Here is a 19,752-nt window from a genome sequence, read left to right as displayed (position 1 = left end):
ATGCTTCTTTGTATCATCTCAGAACTTGACATTGTATACTATTGGATGCAATTACCTCCACTTGTGGACTAATTTGATCATGTATGCTTTGGACATTGGTACTTACCTCTATCAATAGTTTTTCAATTATGTATATGCTTTTACGTCATGTATGGCTTACTGAAAATTTAAGTTCGTGACTATCTTTGGTACCAGTAGTCTATGCTTAGTCACTACTAGTTGCATTCTTAGTATCCCGATTGATAGTTGAATATCCCTAGCAGTGGAAGCTTTCTTTCTCGGATATTTATCCATAGTTGGATTGACATATATTGTTATATTTATTTCAATATTACTATAATTACAGTTGTTTGCATTGTCTTAGAGAGTAGACATCGTACTTTGGCATTCTATTGCTTATAGTTGGTGGATAGCCCTATACTTTGGTCTTTCCTCTTGTTTAGTCTTTATTTTCGCTAATTTTTGGGGGTTAATTTGCAATCATTTATAGCAGCCCATTCTCTTGGATTTTACATTGGTATACTACCACATGACTGGTTCTTTGAATGATAGTGTTATTTTTAATATTGAAAAGCTTGATGGCACAAACTTCACCTATTCAAAGACTAAGATATAATAAGTAGTAGTTCAGAAGAAGCAAGTTAGGCCTTAAAAACCAAGAGGATCTTAAGTCCAGCATGTAAATTGAGGAGATAAATGACTTGGAGCTTGATCTTGATGATGATTACATCTTGATAGCTTCTTCTCTTGATGCTTATCAATTGGCTGATGCCTCATTCACTTTTTCTTAGTGTTAACTGCTTGATTCATGGGCTTCTTTTCATGTTACCTTGCATAAATATTGGTTTCATTCCTATCACAACATGATAGGTTTTGTGAGACTAGGAAATGCCTTGGCAATTGATATTATTGGTATTAGTGATGTTAAACTACAAATTTCTTTAGGTAGCACTTTTGTTTTGCATGACGTATGCCATGTTCCAACTTTGACTGTTGGATAGTTGGATGATATAGGGTATCATGTATCTTTTGGTGATTTCGTGAGGAAGATTACATGTGGGAATATTGTATTTTTTCAAGGTGCCAAGGCTAGCAACCTCTATCCCTTGTTTGTGTCTAGATCTATTGACAATGTTTTGACTCTGACTAACATACCACATGTATCTTTGTGGCATCTTCACCTTACGCACATATCCTTAAAGGGAATAAAAATGCTTTCTCGTTTGCAGTATCTTCTGCCCCTTGACTACAATTTTTTTGATTTATGTGGTTATTATCTTTATGGCAACCAAAGACACAGCTCTTGTAAGAAATCTGGCATTATGTGCATAGATGAGCCCCAATCATTCTAATGCATGTGGTCCCATGCTCGATCAATCTCTAGGTAGCACTAAGTACTTTTTGACTTTCATTGATGATTATTCCCATAAGACCTAGGCACATCCCATAAAGCAAAAATAGGATGCATTGACTACCTTTTAAGTATTAACTTACTCTTGTTGAAAACCAATCTAGGTATAGGTTGAAATGCCTAAGGTCAAATATTGGGGGTAAATATGTCTCTAAAGCATTAGAGAAACTTTGCAATGAGTGGGGTATTAAGTGTCAGTTGACCACCCCTTACACCCCACCCCAGAAGGGTATTGCAAATTGCATGAATATGACAATTTAAGAGAAAGTCCATAATATGCTTAGCTAGACAAGCTTACCATAACATTTTTGGGCTAGGATAGTTACTACTACCATAATCTTGATAAAGAGATCCCCATGCATGCACTGGCTCATTTTCATATGTTAGGATGTGAGGCCTTTTGCCATGTTCCCAAGGACAAATGTAATAATATTAATCCTAAATCAGTCAAATATACATCTTTCTTAGTTATAGGGATGTACATGAGATGGGCTATCGCCTATAGGATCCACAAGCTAGGAAGGTCATCCATAGCCATGATGTTGTTTTCCATGAGGAGAAGATGTTTAAGCAAACTAAGTAGGTATTTGAGAAACACAGTGATATTTCAGGACGAGTCTCTTATTACCATACAACCAGCTGGACAACCTATAGAACTGATGTTCCAATGGCCCATTATCATGATATTGGATAGGATGTATAGCCCCATAGCATGTTTTGTAATGGTCTATTAGATAGATGTTAGTTTAATCGATTTGCATCCTACATGGACTATCTTCTAGTGATAGATGCTTGCGAGTCTCTTACCTATAATGAGGCCATGCATAGAGGTGATAATTGTGGAAAATTAGAGTGCAAGCCAACATTGAAGTGTGCATAAGAGGAAGAGAAGAGCTCAAAAGTACAAGAACAAGTCTTGCTTACTGAGTTGCTCATGAAAGTACAACCTGGGTCACTCTCACTCATCAGTTGTGATGTAGACCCATGGGTTGTTTATATAGCCCAAACTGCCTAGGGTTAGGGTTTTCCCTTTCCCTTACGACCATTCACACCTGTCTGCCCTTATCCACTCCTGCATAAGGAGAGTTCATATGCCTATACTCTCAATGCCCCCCCTCAATGCCAAGTGGAATTGGAATACAAATCATAAGATAATTCCCCCTTAATCCAAACTAGGATGCCTTTATAGATTAGGCTACAAGGATAGTTATAGGTAGAAAGGATACATGACTCAAAAGAGTCGATCATCGATGGATTAGGATATTTATTGGTAATATGTTGTATCTTCTTACATTTATTACAAATCATCTTTTTTGGGTAATTTTTCCAATAATGGTTTACAATATGCCCCTTCTTCTTACAAAATGTACACTTATTGACAACTATATGCACCAAGACTTGGTCACAGGATGTTGAAGTAAATGTCTGACTGATGCTTCCTTCTTTTTTATTCCTTTTTTCTTTATCCAAACAGGATTTGATGGTACTTGCCAAGGTAGGATTGGAAACATTAGTAAGAGTTATGACAAGTGTGGAAAAGACCTTTCTGACTACTTTTAAGAGAATGGCAATAGCATCATCATCATGGATTGGTGCTTGCACTGAAGAAAGTTGTGCCATGAGACCCTTCATATGAGAAATAAATTTTCCCAAGTCTTCTCCTTCTCTATATTCCAAGTTGAAGAATTCAATCTTATGGAAAATCTTAGTGTTTTTACCTATAGCACCATAGAGCTTTTCAAACTCATCCCATTTCTCCTTGGCAACGGAGAGCTTATCAACATGATGAATCAAGGATTCATCTAAGTGTAACATGATTATTGCTTGAGCACATTGATCATCCTCCACATCAGAAAGATTTGTAGGATCAACAGCTCTAGTCCCTTGAATGCGAAGCCAATAACCTCTCTCCATCATTTTGTACTTAATGAGTACTTGCCAAGTGTGAAAGTCTTTGCCATCAAATTTACAAATTTGAGGACGAAGGTTGGCATAGGCTGAGTGTTGAAATACGTGGGATCTAGAGCAAGGCAGATGCAAAAGCTATGGAGGTTGAAAGAGGAAAAAGAAACTCATGAAGACATTGAACCTAACAAGGACAAATTGTTACACAAGTGAATTAGTTTCCAAGATTGAGACTTGGACTCATAATCACAATCTTGTGTATTGACGGTGACATGACACTTTACTGGAAAGAAAAGAGTAGTATCATTGCATTAGAAAAAGAGTGCAAGTACAATGCTTTATAGGAATTGACTGGTGGTACTTTCTCCTACTGTGCATATGGGATTCTGGTCCTGAGCCCTCACTGCTCCTCACAAAGGGACTAAAGTAGGTGTGATTGCAAATATTTCAACACTGAAGCCACAGGAAGGTCTTACTACTTGCTTAGTGCAAGCAGCAATATCTAATCATTTATAAAGGGCCTCTAGTGCAAGAATGATAATAATGTAGATTTTACAATTAAAACTTCAAGGTTGACATACATATGGAGTATTTGGAAATAGGACTTAGGTGGAACTTAGACTGCACTTCTGGCTCCTCCTAATAACGTGGCCTATTAGAGGAGCTCTTGGTGGAACAAGGCTAATCAATCAACTCTATGCTATGGGATGAATCAAAGGAGTGTACAATAATACTCATTTCTCTGATTTACCAATAGCAAACATTAAGAAACATTAGCTAAATACATCAGTAGTGCTAAGAAGCATGTGTACCAACTTCCTTTCTTCTATTCATATTGAAGGTCGATCTTTTATGCGAGCTTAGTAGTGCCCATGGAATGAGAGGAAACTACGCATTTGAGCTCCACATGGAAATAATAGATCCTAACAAGGGTTTTTCAATTATTAGAATCAGTGTTGATAATACCCAGATTGAAAAAAAATTAGAATAAGAAAGCTTGAAGCTTCTTAGCTATGGCTGCCAAGAAACCCACAGTTAGGGTTTTGCTAATTATGGGCAATAGAGAGGGAATTTCTCTAAACCTTCTTAGGTGCATATGGATCTCTTAGGGGTCTATGCAAACCTTGTAATAGTCGCCTCCATTGTGCCTTTTGTTGGTCATGGTTCCAGCTCGAAGCAGGTCGCTGCCAAAAACTGCACCGAATTTGCATCTGCTGCAATGCCATGCTCCTGCACCCACAATGTCAGGGTTTTTTGTGCCTGCTATTGTGCCTTGAGTTGGGTAAGAGATCTTCAAAAGGGATCTTGAGCTAAAATTCTCTCCCTAGGTCCTCCAACAACAGAGATGGGTCAAGCTATGGCTATGGAGGTTAAGAGGTAAGATGAAGAAGATGAAGGCTCGCGTGCACTTAGTGGTGTAATGAGGTTGAGGGAATCTAAGGATCAAAGATAGCTCTGTTACCATGTGGAAAATCAGAGTGCAAGCCAACATTGAAGTGTGCACAAGAGGAAGAGAAGAGCTCAAAAGTACAAGAACAAGTCTTGCTTATTGAGTTGCTCATGAAAGTACAACTTGGATCATGCTCACTCATCAGTTGATGTAGACCCATGTGCTATTTATATGGCCCCAACTAGCTAGGGTTAGGGTTTTCCCTTCCCCTTAGGACCATTCATACATGCCTGCCTTTATCCACTCCTGCATAAGGAGAGTTCATATGCCTATTCTCTCAACAATAATCACAGTTAGGAGAGGGCCATGCAATTAGAGTATGACTCATTGTAGAATAATCATATGTTGGATTTGGTTCCTTTGCCTAGTGGAAAGTGTCATTTGCCATGCAAGTGGGTGTACAAGTTGAAGAGCACCCATGGATACCCCAAGTCTACATGTAAGGCTAGGTTTATTGCAAATGGGATTTAAGTAGGAACATGGTATTGACTTTGATGAGGCCTTCTCTCCTATGTTCAAGATGACTACCCTAGGCTTAGTACTAGCTTTGGTTGTCAGTTTTAGTTCTAGATATTTATCAGATGGATGTAAAGACGGCTTTCTTACATGGAAACTTGCATGATGACATTTATATGTAGTAGCCTAAGGGATTTAAGAAAAAAGGTAGGGAACACCTAATGTGCAAGTTGAGAATGAGACTTTATGGCCTTAAGCAGGCACCTAGAAAATGGTACCATAAGTTTGATTATTTTCATGTATTCACAAGGATATTATACACGTAGTAATATGGATTTGTGTCTCTACATAAAGAAGGCTTGTGATGGTAGCCTTATTGTCTTGGTACTTTATATGGATGAGATGTTGATTGTTGGGAGAGTTTATGATGATTTGGATACCTTGAAAAGTTAGATCAAGAAGAGCTTTGGGATGAAGGACATGGGACATGTCTCACATATTCTTCACATGCGCACCATGTGCGATCGTTGTAAGGGGCTCCTTTACTTATCATAGAAAGACTATATAGAGAAGGTCCTTGAGCACTTCCATATGCACGATATTAAGCCTATTGGCTATCCTTTACCTTCCCATGTGAAGGTTACTCAAACAAATTGTCTCCAATCATATGAGAAGAAGACTGAGATAGCCAAGATTCCTTATGCATCTACAATGGGCAATTTGATCTACGCCATGATAGCCACTCATCCAAACATAGCACTTACAATGTGAGTTGTGGTACACTATTGTGCCACTATGCAAGCACAGTGTGAAAAACCTTAGAGTGCATCATCATCTAGCTTTCTTATTAATCTAGGGAGTCAATGTCATATTAGTCATTAGTGTTAGTTTCTATAGTATGGAGGTTCAAAAATACGGGACTTTTGGACAATTTTAGCCTATTTTAGATATTATTTCTTGTAAATATCCTAAAAAGGTATAGAAAACTTCTAGAATAGGCAAAAAGCAAGTTCTTTTTCATCCTATTTTGGAAAATCTCATGAAAAAAATAACGATTCCCAAATTCGCGCCGCGCGCGATCACAGTTTTCAAGTAGCAAACAGCATTCCGAGGAAGAGGGGAGAAGGAGTAATCTAGGAGAATTTTGATCAAGTGTCCTCAGATTTTAACCCCTTTCAGAGCCAATAGGACTATCAAATTTGACGTTTGAGTAGCAAAGTAGAAGTTGGTGTTTAATGTGAGTTTTTTGGGTATAACATGGTGCTCTAGAATATCTAATGATTGGAGATTACTTTCTAGTAGTGGACATTGTCTAGATAATCCAAGAACCATTTGTCTTGGAGTTTTGCCATAAAAAAACGATCAACTTATGACTGTTATAATAACCAAGAATACATAGGGCTAAAGTGTATTTGGAGTCCCATACAAGGATTTTGTTTACCTTCTCAGATTCTATCATACATAATGCTCCCGGAAGAAGTACTTGAGCTTCTCCTACCAAGAAATCATCTAACCCTATTGACATTGGGATTGTTTTGAATCTGTATCTTGGGTGTAGAGAAAAGTTCACATGTAATACATGCAAAGTCTGTATCATTGAGCTTTATCTTTATCTTGTATAAAGGCTTTGGCAGACTTGGCAAAAAGTTTTATGATTGATTCATGATGTATGGACATGTCTTAAAGAGAACTTGATTTTGAGCATTCTTGGGATTCATTGGAATCTCCTACCTATTCTTTTTCTTCTCTTCTATCTCCTATTATTTACTTCCTTCTCTCTCTGATCCCCAATGAATACGATCTTTCAACTAAAACCCTTCCTATAACACTATATGGCTATACCTAGCCAATGACATTGGGACATTGTAAAGGGTATCATGAGATATCTAAAAGGCACTATAGATATGAGCATTTGCTATGGTGATCATGATACTAGAGTTGTAGATTATAGTAGAAAATCCACCTCTGGATATGTCTTTACTTTTGCTAGAGGTGTTGTTTATTGGATATCCAAGGTGCAAAAATACACAGCCTCTATCTAGTACTAAGGCAGAGTATATTGTAGCCATTGAGGCTTACAAGGAGGCCCCATGATTAGGCCATCTGGTGGGGATTGACCTTGGTATTACTATTACTCCTACCTTGCATTTGGATTTTATGAGTGCTATTCAATTGGCCAAGAATCTGGTCTTCCATGTAAAAACAAAGCACATTGATATGTGCTATCACTTCATTAAGAAGTTGGTAGAGGACAAGTCTATTGAGCCTTTCTTAGGAAGATGATGGGTGTAGGATAAGATGACAACTATTTGTAATCCTATTGTACTTTATATACATTTGTACTTTGTCACTTTTTCTTATCCTCTCCTCCATAGAGGCCATTCACCTTTAAGTGGGAGGTTATTGGGGGCCAAGGCACCTATACCTATGCTGCATTGTATTTACTTCATACACCGTGACCGCACACTTGTACACTGTAGGTGTGGTAGGCATCTATCACTACCACTTTATTCTTTATTTTTTCAGTGACTAATGAGAAAGACTGGTCGCACATTGTGACTATTGGAGTCCCCACATATTGTGTCTCTCTCTTACTCTCTTACTCCATTCACCATAAATTTTTCTTTTCTCTTACTTCCACGTGTGATTTCACTCAGGCTCTACCTTTCAAAAGGAAAGGCCAATAAACTCAAAGTGAATTTCAACAAGGGTAATGAAAATACAATGGGTGCCAAGAAGATTATCAAAATGCATCTCAAAAGTTACAAAATTGATAGTACTAACTACATCTCATTTTTATACATCCTTTTTGAGCTTTTATTAGCTTTGTGAGCTTTGGGGCTATCAAAACTTTTTAGATTTTAGAGTTATTGGCTAAAAAGGAGAAGAAATCCACTAAATGGACTCTACTATCTCAAAAGAAAAGGAGACAAGGATTTCATATTTTTGCACATGTGAAAAACTCTTGTTAGTCCTTTCCTTAAGCAAAGGAGAGAAGAATTTCATTTTTTTTCACACGTGAAAAACTCTTCTTAGTCCTTTTCTTAATCAAGTGATTAACAAAAGTGTCATTTTTTATGCATTTTGGTCCTAATGGGATGATAAAGGAAAAGTAGTTGCTGCCACAATAACTAAGGGAAGCTAGAATCGCAATAAAATATCTAAGGCTGATTGGGATTGTACTTAGTGAAGAACCCACTCCAAGCATAGAAGAGACACCACCATCACCTTCTATACCTTAGTTAGATTGAGAACCAAAAGAACACGAGGGACTCCTCTCCCAATAACTAGAAACTACCATACAAGCTAAAAGAGAATTCACTTATTTAGAAGAATTATAGAGGCTATACAAAGAATAAGAGAGAGGGTGGAGAGAAGTAGAAAAAAGGCTCACTACCATACCTCAATCCATACTAAATGCGCCCTTTTCATAGGGAGGGGTGTATCTCTCAATCAGTTTGGATAGAGAGATCAACACATGGGAGTAATGGGAGACTCAAGTATTCTCCATCCAGTTCTCTTTCAAGTTTCCATGGGGACTTAGAAAGAAGTTCTGCCACACATTGTAATGCAAAAGGTAATTCAAGTATCCTCATCAAGACTGGGAAAGAAAAGGCTAGAGCAACAAAATCAAGACTGCGGAAGTGGCATTGAGAACTAGTTGACCACTAGTTATAGGACAAAGTGTTCGAGGTACTAAGGACTCCAAAAAGTATGCTAGATATCATTTACCTCTAATCTTTAACATCAATACTGATAAGTGAGAAGATAGCCTCAAGTTCCATGAGAAGGACTTGATTCTCTCTCTCAAAAATAGTTCATGAAGGACTTCTTAGCTTGTTGGGACCTTGCTTTCATCACCACGAGTAACTACCTAATGTTACTTCTTCAACTGCTCAATCAAAAGAAGGCAATAGAAGAAAAGGGTTAGTATCCACTCTTTTTTGGTATAAATGTAGAAATGGATAGATATGCCATGGTAAGAATACTTCTTTGACCTAGTATGTTTCCTATATATTTATTTGAGTTCTTAGAGGACATGAACGCCACCATGTTCACCAACTGCAACCACCCCTTCCTTCCATCAATACCCCTATTTGCAACAAGCACAACACTAAAGACCTACATAATGAGAAAGAAATGCTTGGAAAGATCACTACAACCACTTCTTCAGCCAACACTAAGGAACCAGAGGGAGCCTTAATGAAGTTTCCATCCCAAAAATGAAAAAGAAGGATAGAATAAAAGTAAACAAAAGTCTCATTAGAAATACTCTCAAAATACTCACAATCACCTCACCTAGGGGTCCCTAGGTTGGGCATCTTGTGGCAATAGTTGGAGAGCTCCATCCCTAACCATCTAGCCTTTTTCTAGTTCACAAACTCAAGGCATCTCAAGGGTAGGATATCTAGAGAACATCTATAGACATATCATCTTAAGCTTTGTACCTCACCTCCCATAGCACCAACTAGCTTCTCATGTGTGGGACAAGACTCCAACCTTGCTTGGGTTTTGACCCATCTCCTAGTTGCACTCACACACTTACACAAAAATTACAACATAATAAGGTAGGCACACATCTATAGAAGTGCATATTTTCTTCTATGACGAGAATTTGGCTTAACAATTGACTTGACTAACCCAATGGCATCGGTGGCCCTTGTCATCCTACCCTCTTCCTCCTTTCCCTCAATGGCAAGCCAACCCCTAAATAATAGAACATTAGCTAATCCCACACACACTAACAATGACCCAAAATTATAGCATCATTAGCATAAATTGTAGCATAATTAGTGATTACCACCTAAATGATCCACCAACCACATAGTAATACCCACTAGATTATAGGGTGCCATGGAACTAGAACAAGTATAGGAGGGGGTAAAAGGAAGCACAAAAGAAAGGAAAATATTAATCAATCCCATTGGAAAAACAGACATGCTATTTGCAACAACATGGACTTTTTCTTTGGTCTATAACTATACTTGAAGATGAGGATAGTTGTTGTGTCCCTAGTGAGGAGAGAGTAAGAAGGTGGCATATAGCATATATATATATATATATATATATATAAATCATGCACATCATGTGAATGTGCATGAATGCATTAAACTTAGACTTTTATCCCAAACATGTCTTAGAGCTTTTATTTCCCTATGCAATAGCACGCCTACTGTTAGTGAAACATGAATCTTTTAATCTTTGAAAGATGGAGAGTGTTACTATCCAATCTCAAGCTTTGCCTCAAACTTACTCTACATTTGCATAGAGATACACTAAGATTTGGAGCAAGCTTAAGGTAATGGAAAGTGCAACACTCTTTAAAACATGCCCAAAGTTCAATGCACATCACACACACACACACACACACAGAAGTGTGCATGTGCTTCCATGCACTAAGAGGGAGAGGGAGGGAGGAGAGAAGTATGTATGTGCCATGCACTAAACACACACACACACACACAGAGTGTGTGTGTGTGTGTGGTATGCACACACGTGCTTTTCTGGTGGACAGAGTACGTCTTTTCTTGTGGAGAGAGAGAGTGTGTGTGTGTGTGTGTGGTATGCACACACGTGCTTTTCTGGTGGAGAGAGAGTATCTGTGTGTGTGTGGTATGCACACACGTGCTTTTCTGGTGGAGTGTGTGTGTGTGTGTGGCACATACATACTCTCTCCACCAAAAAAGCACGTGTGTGCATACCACACATACACTGTGTGTGCATACCACACACACACACACACAGAGTGTGTGTGTGTGTGTGGTATGCACACACGTGCTTTTCTGGTGGAGAGAGTACGTCTTTTGGTGGTATATAATCATCATTAAAGGTACATCCATGTGCCAAGCCACATAGGATGATGGGGAATTAAAATTGTGAGTTAATGAATATCCATTGGAAAAGTATAGTTAAAGGCTCATGATCATTATATGAACAAGATTGGTTTCCAGTTTGGTAGATTCTTCAATTATAATATAGTAGGGCTATTTAGAGAGAGAGAGGGAGTGAGGGAGGGAAGCAATATGCATGTGCCATGCACTACACATGCACACATGCACCCTCTCTCTCTCTCTCTCTCTCTCTCTCTCTCTCTCTCTCTCTCTCTCTCTCTCTCTCTCTCTCTCTCTCTCTCTCTCTCTCTCTCTCTCTCTCTCTCTCTCTCTCTCTCTCCTTGTGTGTGTGTGTGTGGGGGGGGGGGGGGGGGGGGTGCGCACATGCGTGCACACATGCACATATACTTTTTTGGTGGAGAGAATGCTTCCTTTGGTATATCATCACTAAAGGTGCATCCATGTGCTAACCCACATAGGAGGATGGGGAATAAAAGTTGTAAATTCATGAATATCCATTTGAAAAGAAATGTTTAAGGCTTAGGACCATTAGAGAGAGAGAGAGAGAGAGAGAGAGAGAGAGAGAGAGAGAGAGAGAGAGAGTGTGTGTGTGTGTGTGTGTGTGTGTGTGTGTGTGTGTGTGTGCGTGTGTGTGTGTGTACATGTGCATGTGCTCACGTGCTTTTTTAATGGAGAGACTCTTTTGGTATATCATCATTAAAGGTACATCCATGTGCCAAGTTGCATAGGAGGATGAGGAATAAAAATTGTGAATTAATGAATATCCATTTGAAAAGAAATGTTAAGGCTCAAGATCATTATATGAACAAGATTGGTTTCTAGTTTGGTAGATTATTTACTCATAATATAGTAGGGATAATGTGTGTGTGTGTGTGCGTGTGTGTGCGTGTGTGCGCGTGTGCGTGCGTGCGCATGTGCGTGCGTGCGTGTGTGTGTGTGTGTGTGTGTGTGTGTGAAAAACTTGACACATGCATAGGATAGCCATTCTCAAGAGTGCATACTTGAGTCTAACTACTTTGTATAAGTAATGTCCTAAGTGTATTCTCATTTAAATTTTGAGTATAAGTAATGTCCTAAGTGTATTCTCATTTCAATTTTGAATAGGGAGTGTTACAAAACTCAACTACTTGTCATGCTTGCATCTACATTGACATCATTGAATATCTTATTTCTATTCACAGGGAATCTTGCATATAAGAACATCAAGATACTTCAATCATTTTTCAACAAGTTGGTTGGACCTTTTCGTCTTAAAAATACATTGTATTAGTTTTCATATGCTAATATACCGTGATTGACCCCTATGATTGGATCCCTCAATCCTACACTTAAGCATTATTTACTTCTCTATATAATTTACACCTCATTTATATGCACATATTTTTGGCATTTTATGTGTACTTAGGTTTTGTATAGTCACTTGCATTTGTATAAATAGCTTAATCATTCCTTTTCATAATGTTTAAAATGAGGGATTTTTTGCTCACTATTTTATATGTATATAAATCCTCATGGATTGCAAGGCATTATACAATGTACAATGACACATGGAAAAGTTAGTTCGTACCTTCAAGAGTGTTCTACATCCATGTAGGATTAGGTCACTAGTAGTGCTTTTACATGTTAAAAAACCACAACATTTTCTATTTGTACTTCCATCATATTTGCATAAAGAGAATGAAACTTTTCAAAGACTTAGAAACAAAGATAGCAAGTTGTTTAGATGGTGCAATGACCCTATTAAAACTATATGTATTTTACCATTATACCTTTCACAATTGAGGTAGAAAATATTGAATTACAATGTTGTATGCTATACAACATATATTATATATAGTGTAAAGATCGATGGTACACTCATCTAAGGTAGGTTAAAATGTGAAGATCAAGTTTTTATCAAAACCAAGCCTTTCAAGGTTTGGCAAACATGCTTCTTCTATCATCCCAGTTGGACCACAAAGAAAAACACTCGTCTCACTGGAGGCAAGTGGAAAGTGTAACCTTATGACTTCTTCATTGATGTGACCGGAGCCATATTGCCAACCCTTTGGGGGAGAGCTAAGAGTATACCAAAGCTTGAATTGGGAATACTCTTTTGCCCAATTGTCCAATTCCATGCGAAGCATAATGTCTTCTTCCTTTCTATTTGCAAAAATAAGATGCAATTCCGTTTCATCAGATGGATTTTCTAGTATTTCCCTAATCAATTGGTACATTGGTGTTATGCCAGTGCCACCTGCTATCATTGCGCATTTTTTCATGCTATATACATTCCCATCTACATGAAAACATCCTTTTCCAACATACTCTATGTGGCCTAATGGTCCCTTGACATCCACAAAATCACCAATTTGAAGAGATTCCAAATGTTGAGACATTAAGCCTCCTCTTGGAAACTTCTCATTCACCCCTTTGAAATAGACTTTCACCAGCAATTCAAAATATCCCTCCTCTTTGTTAGAACTAACAGGTGTATATGCCCTCATGCAAAGCTTTTCATTTATTTGGGCCAAAATAAAAAGATGCTTTCCCACAGGAAGTCCTAATACTTGGTCATCACGTGGCAAGGAAAAACGGAACAATCTTACATCAAGACTAAGAGATTTCTTAGCAATCAACCTACATTGGATCTTTTTGCGTGGATGTAAAGCATGTGGTTTAGTAGGGATGAATTCATCTATGCTAGATAATGATGATAAGGCACTTAATGCCTTGGCCCCACCATGAAGGGAGTGCTCAGGGGTAGTATCACTTGAAGCCCCTCCAAACATAACCAACTCACCAATCTTGTAGTCTTCCAACATTGTCTTAGCCTTTACGGAGTGGATAGAGTCAAAATCTTCAGTACAATCACATCCTGCATTTATCAGTATGCTACTCTTTCCTCCAGGATGGTCATTAAGAAACTTGGTGCAATCATATACGGAGTTGTGGACTACAATCCAAGGAGAGTCTGAGGTGTTGTGTTTCTTCAGCTCTGCATTTGTTATCATGCGAGAACTATGATGGATTGAAGGTGCCGATGGACTTCTACCAAGGGTTTGCTTTGGTTTCACACTTTGAGAAGTCTCTTGACTTGTTGATGGAGACATCCAACCACCACTTTGATTCCCTGGCCTAACAGGATGCTCAAAGGCAAGGCCAATGGCTGTGGACTTCGCTTTGCAAGGATTAATCTTGACACGATACCAACAATTGTTCATGAAACCCTGTGATAAGGTGAAATAGGGTATTAAGATTTGTATTCTATGTATTTGCAAGACATACATTGGATTGTACAAAAAATACCACCATGAAAGTTCAAGAACACATGTGACAAAGCATAGGACTAAAATTTGCAAGGTGTTTCAAACAATCATTCTAATATAAGATCATGAATGTGATTTAATCATTCTAATACAAGATTATGAATGCGATTTACATACTTGGATCATCACAACCATTAACTTAAAAATGCTATTTCATGCTATGATTTAATATTCTTATTGAAATTGTAATTTATATGCATTTGCACAAAGACGTGTGTACACGTGTGCATTCGTATGTATTGATGCATATGAGAGAGAGAGAGAGAGAGAGAGAGAGACCATGGTATTCCAATTGAGGTGTCGTGGTTGAGTGTTCATTGAAGCATCCCATGCACGAACGGCCATCTCCTTTGCTTGAAGTAGCTCTAGCATGTCGAGTTCTATCTCCCAAAAACACCAACACCAGTACTTGCCATATTTTGTTGGCTTTTCTGGGTGTGTGACCTTCGTAAGGTTCCAACTTTGCCCTTCATTGAGACTAACCTCCACCCTAGTCACCTTACGACCACCACCTACATTCCAAAGACCTATACTTGTTTGAAGGGAGATAATAAATACATTGTTGGTTTGTAGTTATTTGGATCACTTGGTCTTACCTGAATAAGCATAGCCTTTGACTATATAAGGGGTTTGTGGATTGATTGGTATGACCTCCCCATGGCTAGGTGATGTGATGATGGAGTTAATGTTGAGCTCATTGATGAGAAAGTCTGGTTTGTACCACCACCCTGCAAAATAAGAGTGACACTTAGTGTCAAAAGGACTTTCAATATAAGCCCAAGTTACTATCATTGTGTGATTGTCATATAATGGAGTTAAGAGGGGCCAATGGCAAAGTAATATATGAGAAGGGGGTGAGCAACAATAACAAAGTTACATATGAATTTTCATTTGTTTTAACACTTGAGAATGTTAACATCATCATAAGCTCTTGCAAGGGATTTAGCAACACGGCTAGTTCTTTTTATGTATGAATTTTCATTCGTTGAGAATGTTGACAACATCATGAGCTCTTGGAAGGAGGGAGTTACGAGATGTACGGCCGATTGTATTGGTGAGAATTAGAGATTGTAGAGGCATAAGGGTGCTTAAGAGTTCCTAGCCTATCGCACTTAAGAGTATCGGTGAGAATTAGTGATTGTAGAGGCATAAGGGTGCTTAAGAGTTCCTAGCGTATCGGTGAGAATTAGAGATTGTAGAGGCATAAGGGTGCTTAAGAGTTCCTAGACTATCGCACTTAAGAGTTTCCCACGACGAGGTATGGAAACATTGAATAGAAGTAGAAGAGGGACTATATGGCTGACCTTCGGAGTTGGCCAACTCGATATCGACATGGGAGGGGAGGAGACGGTTGTCTTTGAAATGGTAATGGCTGTCGGACTCCAGGGTGGAGACCTCGATTTGGGTGAGCCACTTCACCATGCGACCGCCGATGAAGCCCGGGATGATGACGCGGACGGGGAAGCCATGGTCGGGGGAGAGGGGCTGGCCGTTCTGGAGGTAGGCCAGGAGCACGTCACGGCTCTCGTCGAGGGCCAGCGGGAGCGGGATGCTCGTCCCATAGAAGCCGCCTTTGCCAGCTGTCGTGCCATCCCCCGGGAGGGCCTCCGCCCCTCGGAAGCGTACGAACAGCGGCGGACCCCTCCCCCGCCGCCACCTGCTCGCCACCCCGCACCTGGTCAGCACGTCGCACAGGCGGGCCCCCCGCCACACCGACGTCGCCACCGCACCAGGCCCCCAGTTGAACCCCTTGGTCTGCCGCACCATGTTGACCTCCTTCCGCCGATTCCCCGCGCACACCAGCGTCACCGCCACCTCCCTCGCCGGTAACTCCTCCATCAGCTGCGCCACCGTGAAGCTCTGCGGCCTCCGCACCAGCCCGCATACCTCCACGTGCCAGTCGTGGTAGCTGGCGCAACTCCGGCTCGCTTCCGGCACCTGCCCGTGGTTGCGCACGTAGTGCAGGCTCGTCGGCGTCAGGAAGCCGTGCTGCATGAGACGATGGATGGGCGGCTCGCTGTTGAACGGATGCCTTCCTGTCAGCCTTATCAGGTCCGGGTGTCTGCGTACCCACCCGTCCGCCGTCCCTTCATCTTTCGGGTCCACTCCATAGCTGCCATCCAAGGGATCTTCAGGGTAGCTCCATTTCTCCTCCTCCTCCTCCTCCTCCTTCTCCTCGTCTTCTTCTTGGTCGACTCCTCCATCGTCATCTTCATCGACAGCTTCGCCTTTGATCTTTTTGTCTTCTGTTTCTCCAAGCGGCTTCAGTCTTCGCCTCACCACCTGATTGCCACTATCGGTCCCATACACCTCACCGTCTTCAGTGATTAATGCTGTGCCTTGTCGCGGCGCTTCATCTGCTGCAGCACCATTGGGCACCTCCATATTGCAGTCGACAGCTACCGTCGGGTCTTTGCAGCTGCTTTCATGCTGGTCAGAGAGCGTACCAATGAAGTCGTCATGGTGAGCTTGAGCTCTCTGTTCTTCCAGCTGCTTTGATGATTGTGGAGAGGGTGCAGGAGGAGGATGTGAATGATAGGCAGGTCTCCAGAGAGGAAGCAGATTCTGTGTTGACAAAGCCATGGCAGATCACAGGAGCGCGCAGAGACAGAGGGGGGGGGGGGGGCGGGGCTCCCGGGATCTTGGAGACAAAAATGTTCCTTGCTATTTGGATGCGGCAAGCAAGGCGCAAGAAGAGATGCAATTGGCAAGCTTATAAATGCTAATCAAACCGCCACGGAAAACTTCGTGAGTTGGCATCGCCGCGTTTCTAAGCTGGCCTTTTGCTGCGCCGAACAGTCGACTCGACTCACGACTCACGAGCCACCGCGTTCCATTAGTAGTTATAGTTCAATTACGTCGAAAAACATTTCTTGAGAACGGGTACGAAACCCTTCGAAATTAGTGCTCCCTTCCACGGATGACATCGACATTAGATTAATCTTTATCATTTCCTAAAGTTTCATTCTTCTACCACGGCTCTCATCCAAGGATTAATGTTTATCATTTTCTTTCCAAATGTTCCCCCCAAAAGCTTTGTAAGCACAATATCTTCCTAGGCTAACCGGCCTCTTTTTCACACTTACTAGATTTTGTAGAAGCCTTGAGTGTAGGGTGGCTTCACATTTGTTTAGACAAAAGGCAGTCCGTGATGAGAACCATCTGCATCTCAGTGTGCATTCATCCAACCAAGATTCATCATGCGAGCTGCTATTACAAGCTACTATTGGCCATGACAAAATTTGTCAACTCTTGAATTCACATCATTCAACCAAGATTCACCCATAGAGCTACTATCGTAGCTACTATTTGTTGCTAATTCGAGAAATAGAGAAATTGGCCAAAGGGAAGCAAATTCGCTAAGGTGGTGTGGCAAATGTGTGGAACTTAAAACTAAACCCCTCATCATATCACAAATGACTTCTATTTCTCTTTAGCCTTGTCTAATGTATATGGCATTTGTTGCTATACCCTAAAAATATCATTATGTCTTTTCTCACTCTATTTCTTCCTATAACTTATAGAGGATTTGTGTGCTTGACATGGACTCTATTTTTTGACTTAATTAAAGGTAAAGAGGGCCAGTTCTTAGGATCCTATGGGTGATAAGTAAAGAGTATTTTGACTTTTGGCATCAAGAGAGTGATTACTAAGCATAAAAGCTAACTTAACCAATCATTAGGATCAAATGTTGGGAGACAAACCTACATAGGTTCATAAATGTGAGGAAAAACATTGAGATTGTTTCTTCTTGATGTCCTAGTCCTACATGCCCACAACCAAGAAATCCCTCATTCCCATTATTTATATTGATTCCCTAGCTACTCCCCAACCATGCACATAAGTTTTTTAAGTTCACACTATTAGAGGAAACCCACTTGTTTGTTTAGATTTATGGGGCCTAAGGAAGTATTTGTAATGTAGGAAATATGGGTAAATAGCTTTTAAGTCTTCACATTGCGTGTCACATGGAACTTAGGTAAATACCATTACCTTCAAAAATGGCCATCATTGGCTTTTATCCAATGTTTCTTGTTTGGACAATGAAGAACTGTTTGGAAAATTTTACCAATTTATGGCATCACTCACGATAAACGTAATCTTTTTTGTTACAACCTTGCACTCTACAAATTTCAATATTAAAACTTTCCCTTTCATTATAATGCTTTTTGACATTCTTCTTGTTTTCAAAAAGGGGAGAACAACAATGGCCCTAACCCCTCCTCCCTTGAAGAGATATAGGTTTCACTTGGGGAAACCCCTCCTCATTTGAAAAGGTGTACTTGTTCTTTCTTCCTTTAACTTATTAATGTGATACACATGTTCAATTTCTCCTAAGAATCAAATCACCTTAAAAATATACAAATCAACTTTTTCTTCCTTAGATGTAATGACGTGATACAAGTGTTCATCTTCTCCTTGGAATCATTCCAACCCAAAAACAAGTAATACGGCATGATTACCTTCCATATTGGAGATATCTTGTATTTGAACCTAATTGAGAAGATGAAATATCAAGAACTTTATGAGCATCTTTGCTAGATGGCGGCCACATGCACAATCCAAGTGTGTGAAAATGCCCAAAAAGTTGACCCACTACATTGGCATTCAACATTCAAAATATATTTGTTTATGTTATACTTTCATGACATGTTTGTTACCTTTAGGAATAGATTTTGACTTGTGCTTCCAAATGTTCATTATGACCTTTGTATATCATAGGGACCACCTATAAACTCTCACTACAATTCTACAATCGTGTCTACGAAAGAATTTAATTTACTAGAACCATCAAATTGGGAAGAAAAGCATTGAGTGTTTAATAACAAAATATCCATACTTAAACTAGATTGCAAGTTGATGTATAGAGACAAAGTCCTTAAGATGTAGAGCTCAATGTAGGACATCTATCATGATGAGAAGTGAAAATAGGCATATAATCCATTAAGTTATACAAATATTAATCCTTAAATTTGTATAAAAGTATTTCTAGTGTTTTATTGATATGATTTATTGATACAATTATAGGTTACATCTTGTTTAGGTTGAGTTATACAAAATATTAAATGCATATCATATTAGAAATATGTATTAGTGTATGGAAAATACATGACTATAATACATAAGCCCTAAAAAATATGGAGTATAATAAAAGTGACACATCAGCAAATATTAGGATTATTCTTTAGGATTAAAAATCACTAATCACATTGATATTTGATGTGAAATATTTTTCCCTAAGAAAGAATATTTTGTAGGAATGTAAGGGACCTAACAATGCAAATGGCATCTATAGTCTTCATTGTCTCTAGATGTCAAGACTATGATAAAGTATTTTTAGGAATTTAATTCATAATATTTATTAACTAC

General features: G+C 39.4%; 1 protein-coding gene across 1 annotated transcript; it reads right to left on the bottom strand.

Annotated features, from left to right (window-relative positions):
* Positions 1–12,808: 12,808 nt before the first annotated feature.
* LOC148034662 (nitrate reductase [NADH] 1-like) lies at positions 12,809–16,992 on the bottom strand. The gene is made up of 4 exons (XM_087679612.1): positions 15,687–16,992; positions 14,979–15,110; positions 14,662–14,894; positions 12,809–14,283 (listed from the first exon to the last, which is right to left on the bottom strand). The coding sequence occupies exons 1-4, from the start codon at positions 16,963–16,965 to the stop codon at positions 12,946–12,948; spliced, it is 2,982 nt and encodes a 993-aa protein (XP_087535738.1). The 5' UTR covers positions 16,966–16,992; the 3' UTR covers positions 12,809–12,945.
* Between the last annotated feature and the right edge of the window lie 2,760 nt (positions 16,993–19,752).

Source organism: Lygodium microphyllum, chromosome 6 (assembly GCF_053477565.2).
Source record: "Lygodium microphyllum isolate KBCC chromosome 6, Lygodium_microphyllum_v1.1.10, whole genome shotgun sequence".
Taxonomy (NCBI): domain Eukaryota; kingdom Viridiplantae; phylum Streptophyta; class Polypodiopsida; order Schizaeales; family Lygodiaceae; genus Lygodium; species Lygodium microphyllum.
This window is presented reverse-complemented; position numbering and strand designations above follow the sequence as displayed.

Excerpts from the sequence above, each read along its gene's own strand:
- LOC148034662 (XM_087679612.1), bottom strand. The coding sequence starts at position 16,965 with ATGGCTTTGTCAACACAGAATCTGCTTCCTCTCTGGAGACCTGCCTAT. Across the intron at positions 14,895-14,978 it reads CAAAGGCTATGCTTATTCAG|GTGGTGGTCGTAAGGTGACT; the intron begins GTAAGACCAAGT and ends TTTGGAATGTAG. Across the intron at positions 14,284-14,661 it reads ACCTCAATTGGAATACCATG|GGTTTCATGAACAATTGTTG; the intron begins GTCTCTCTCTCT and ends ACCTTATCACAG.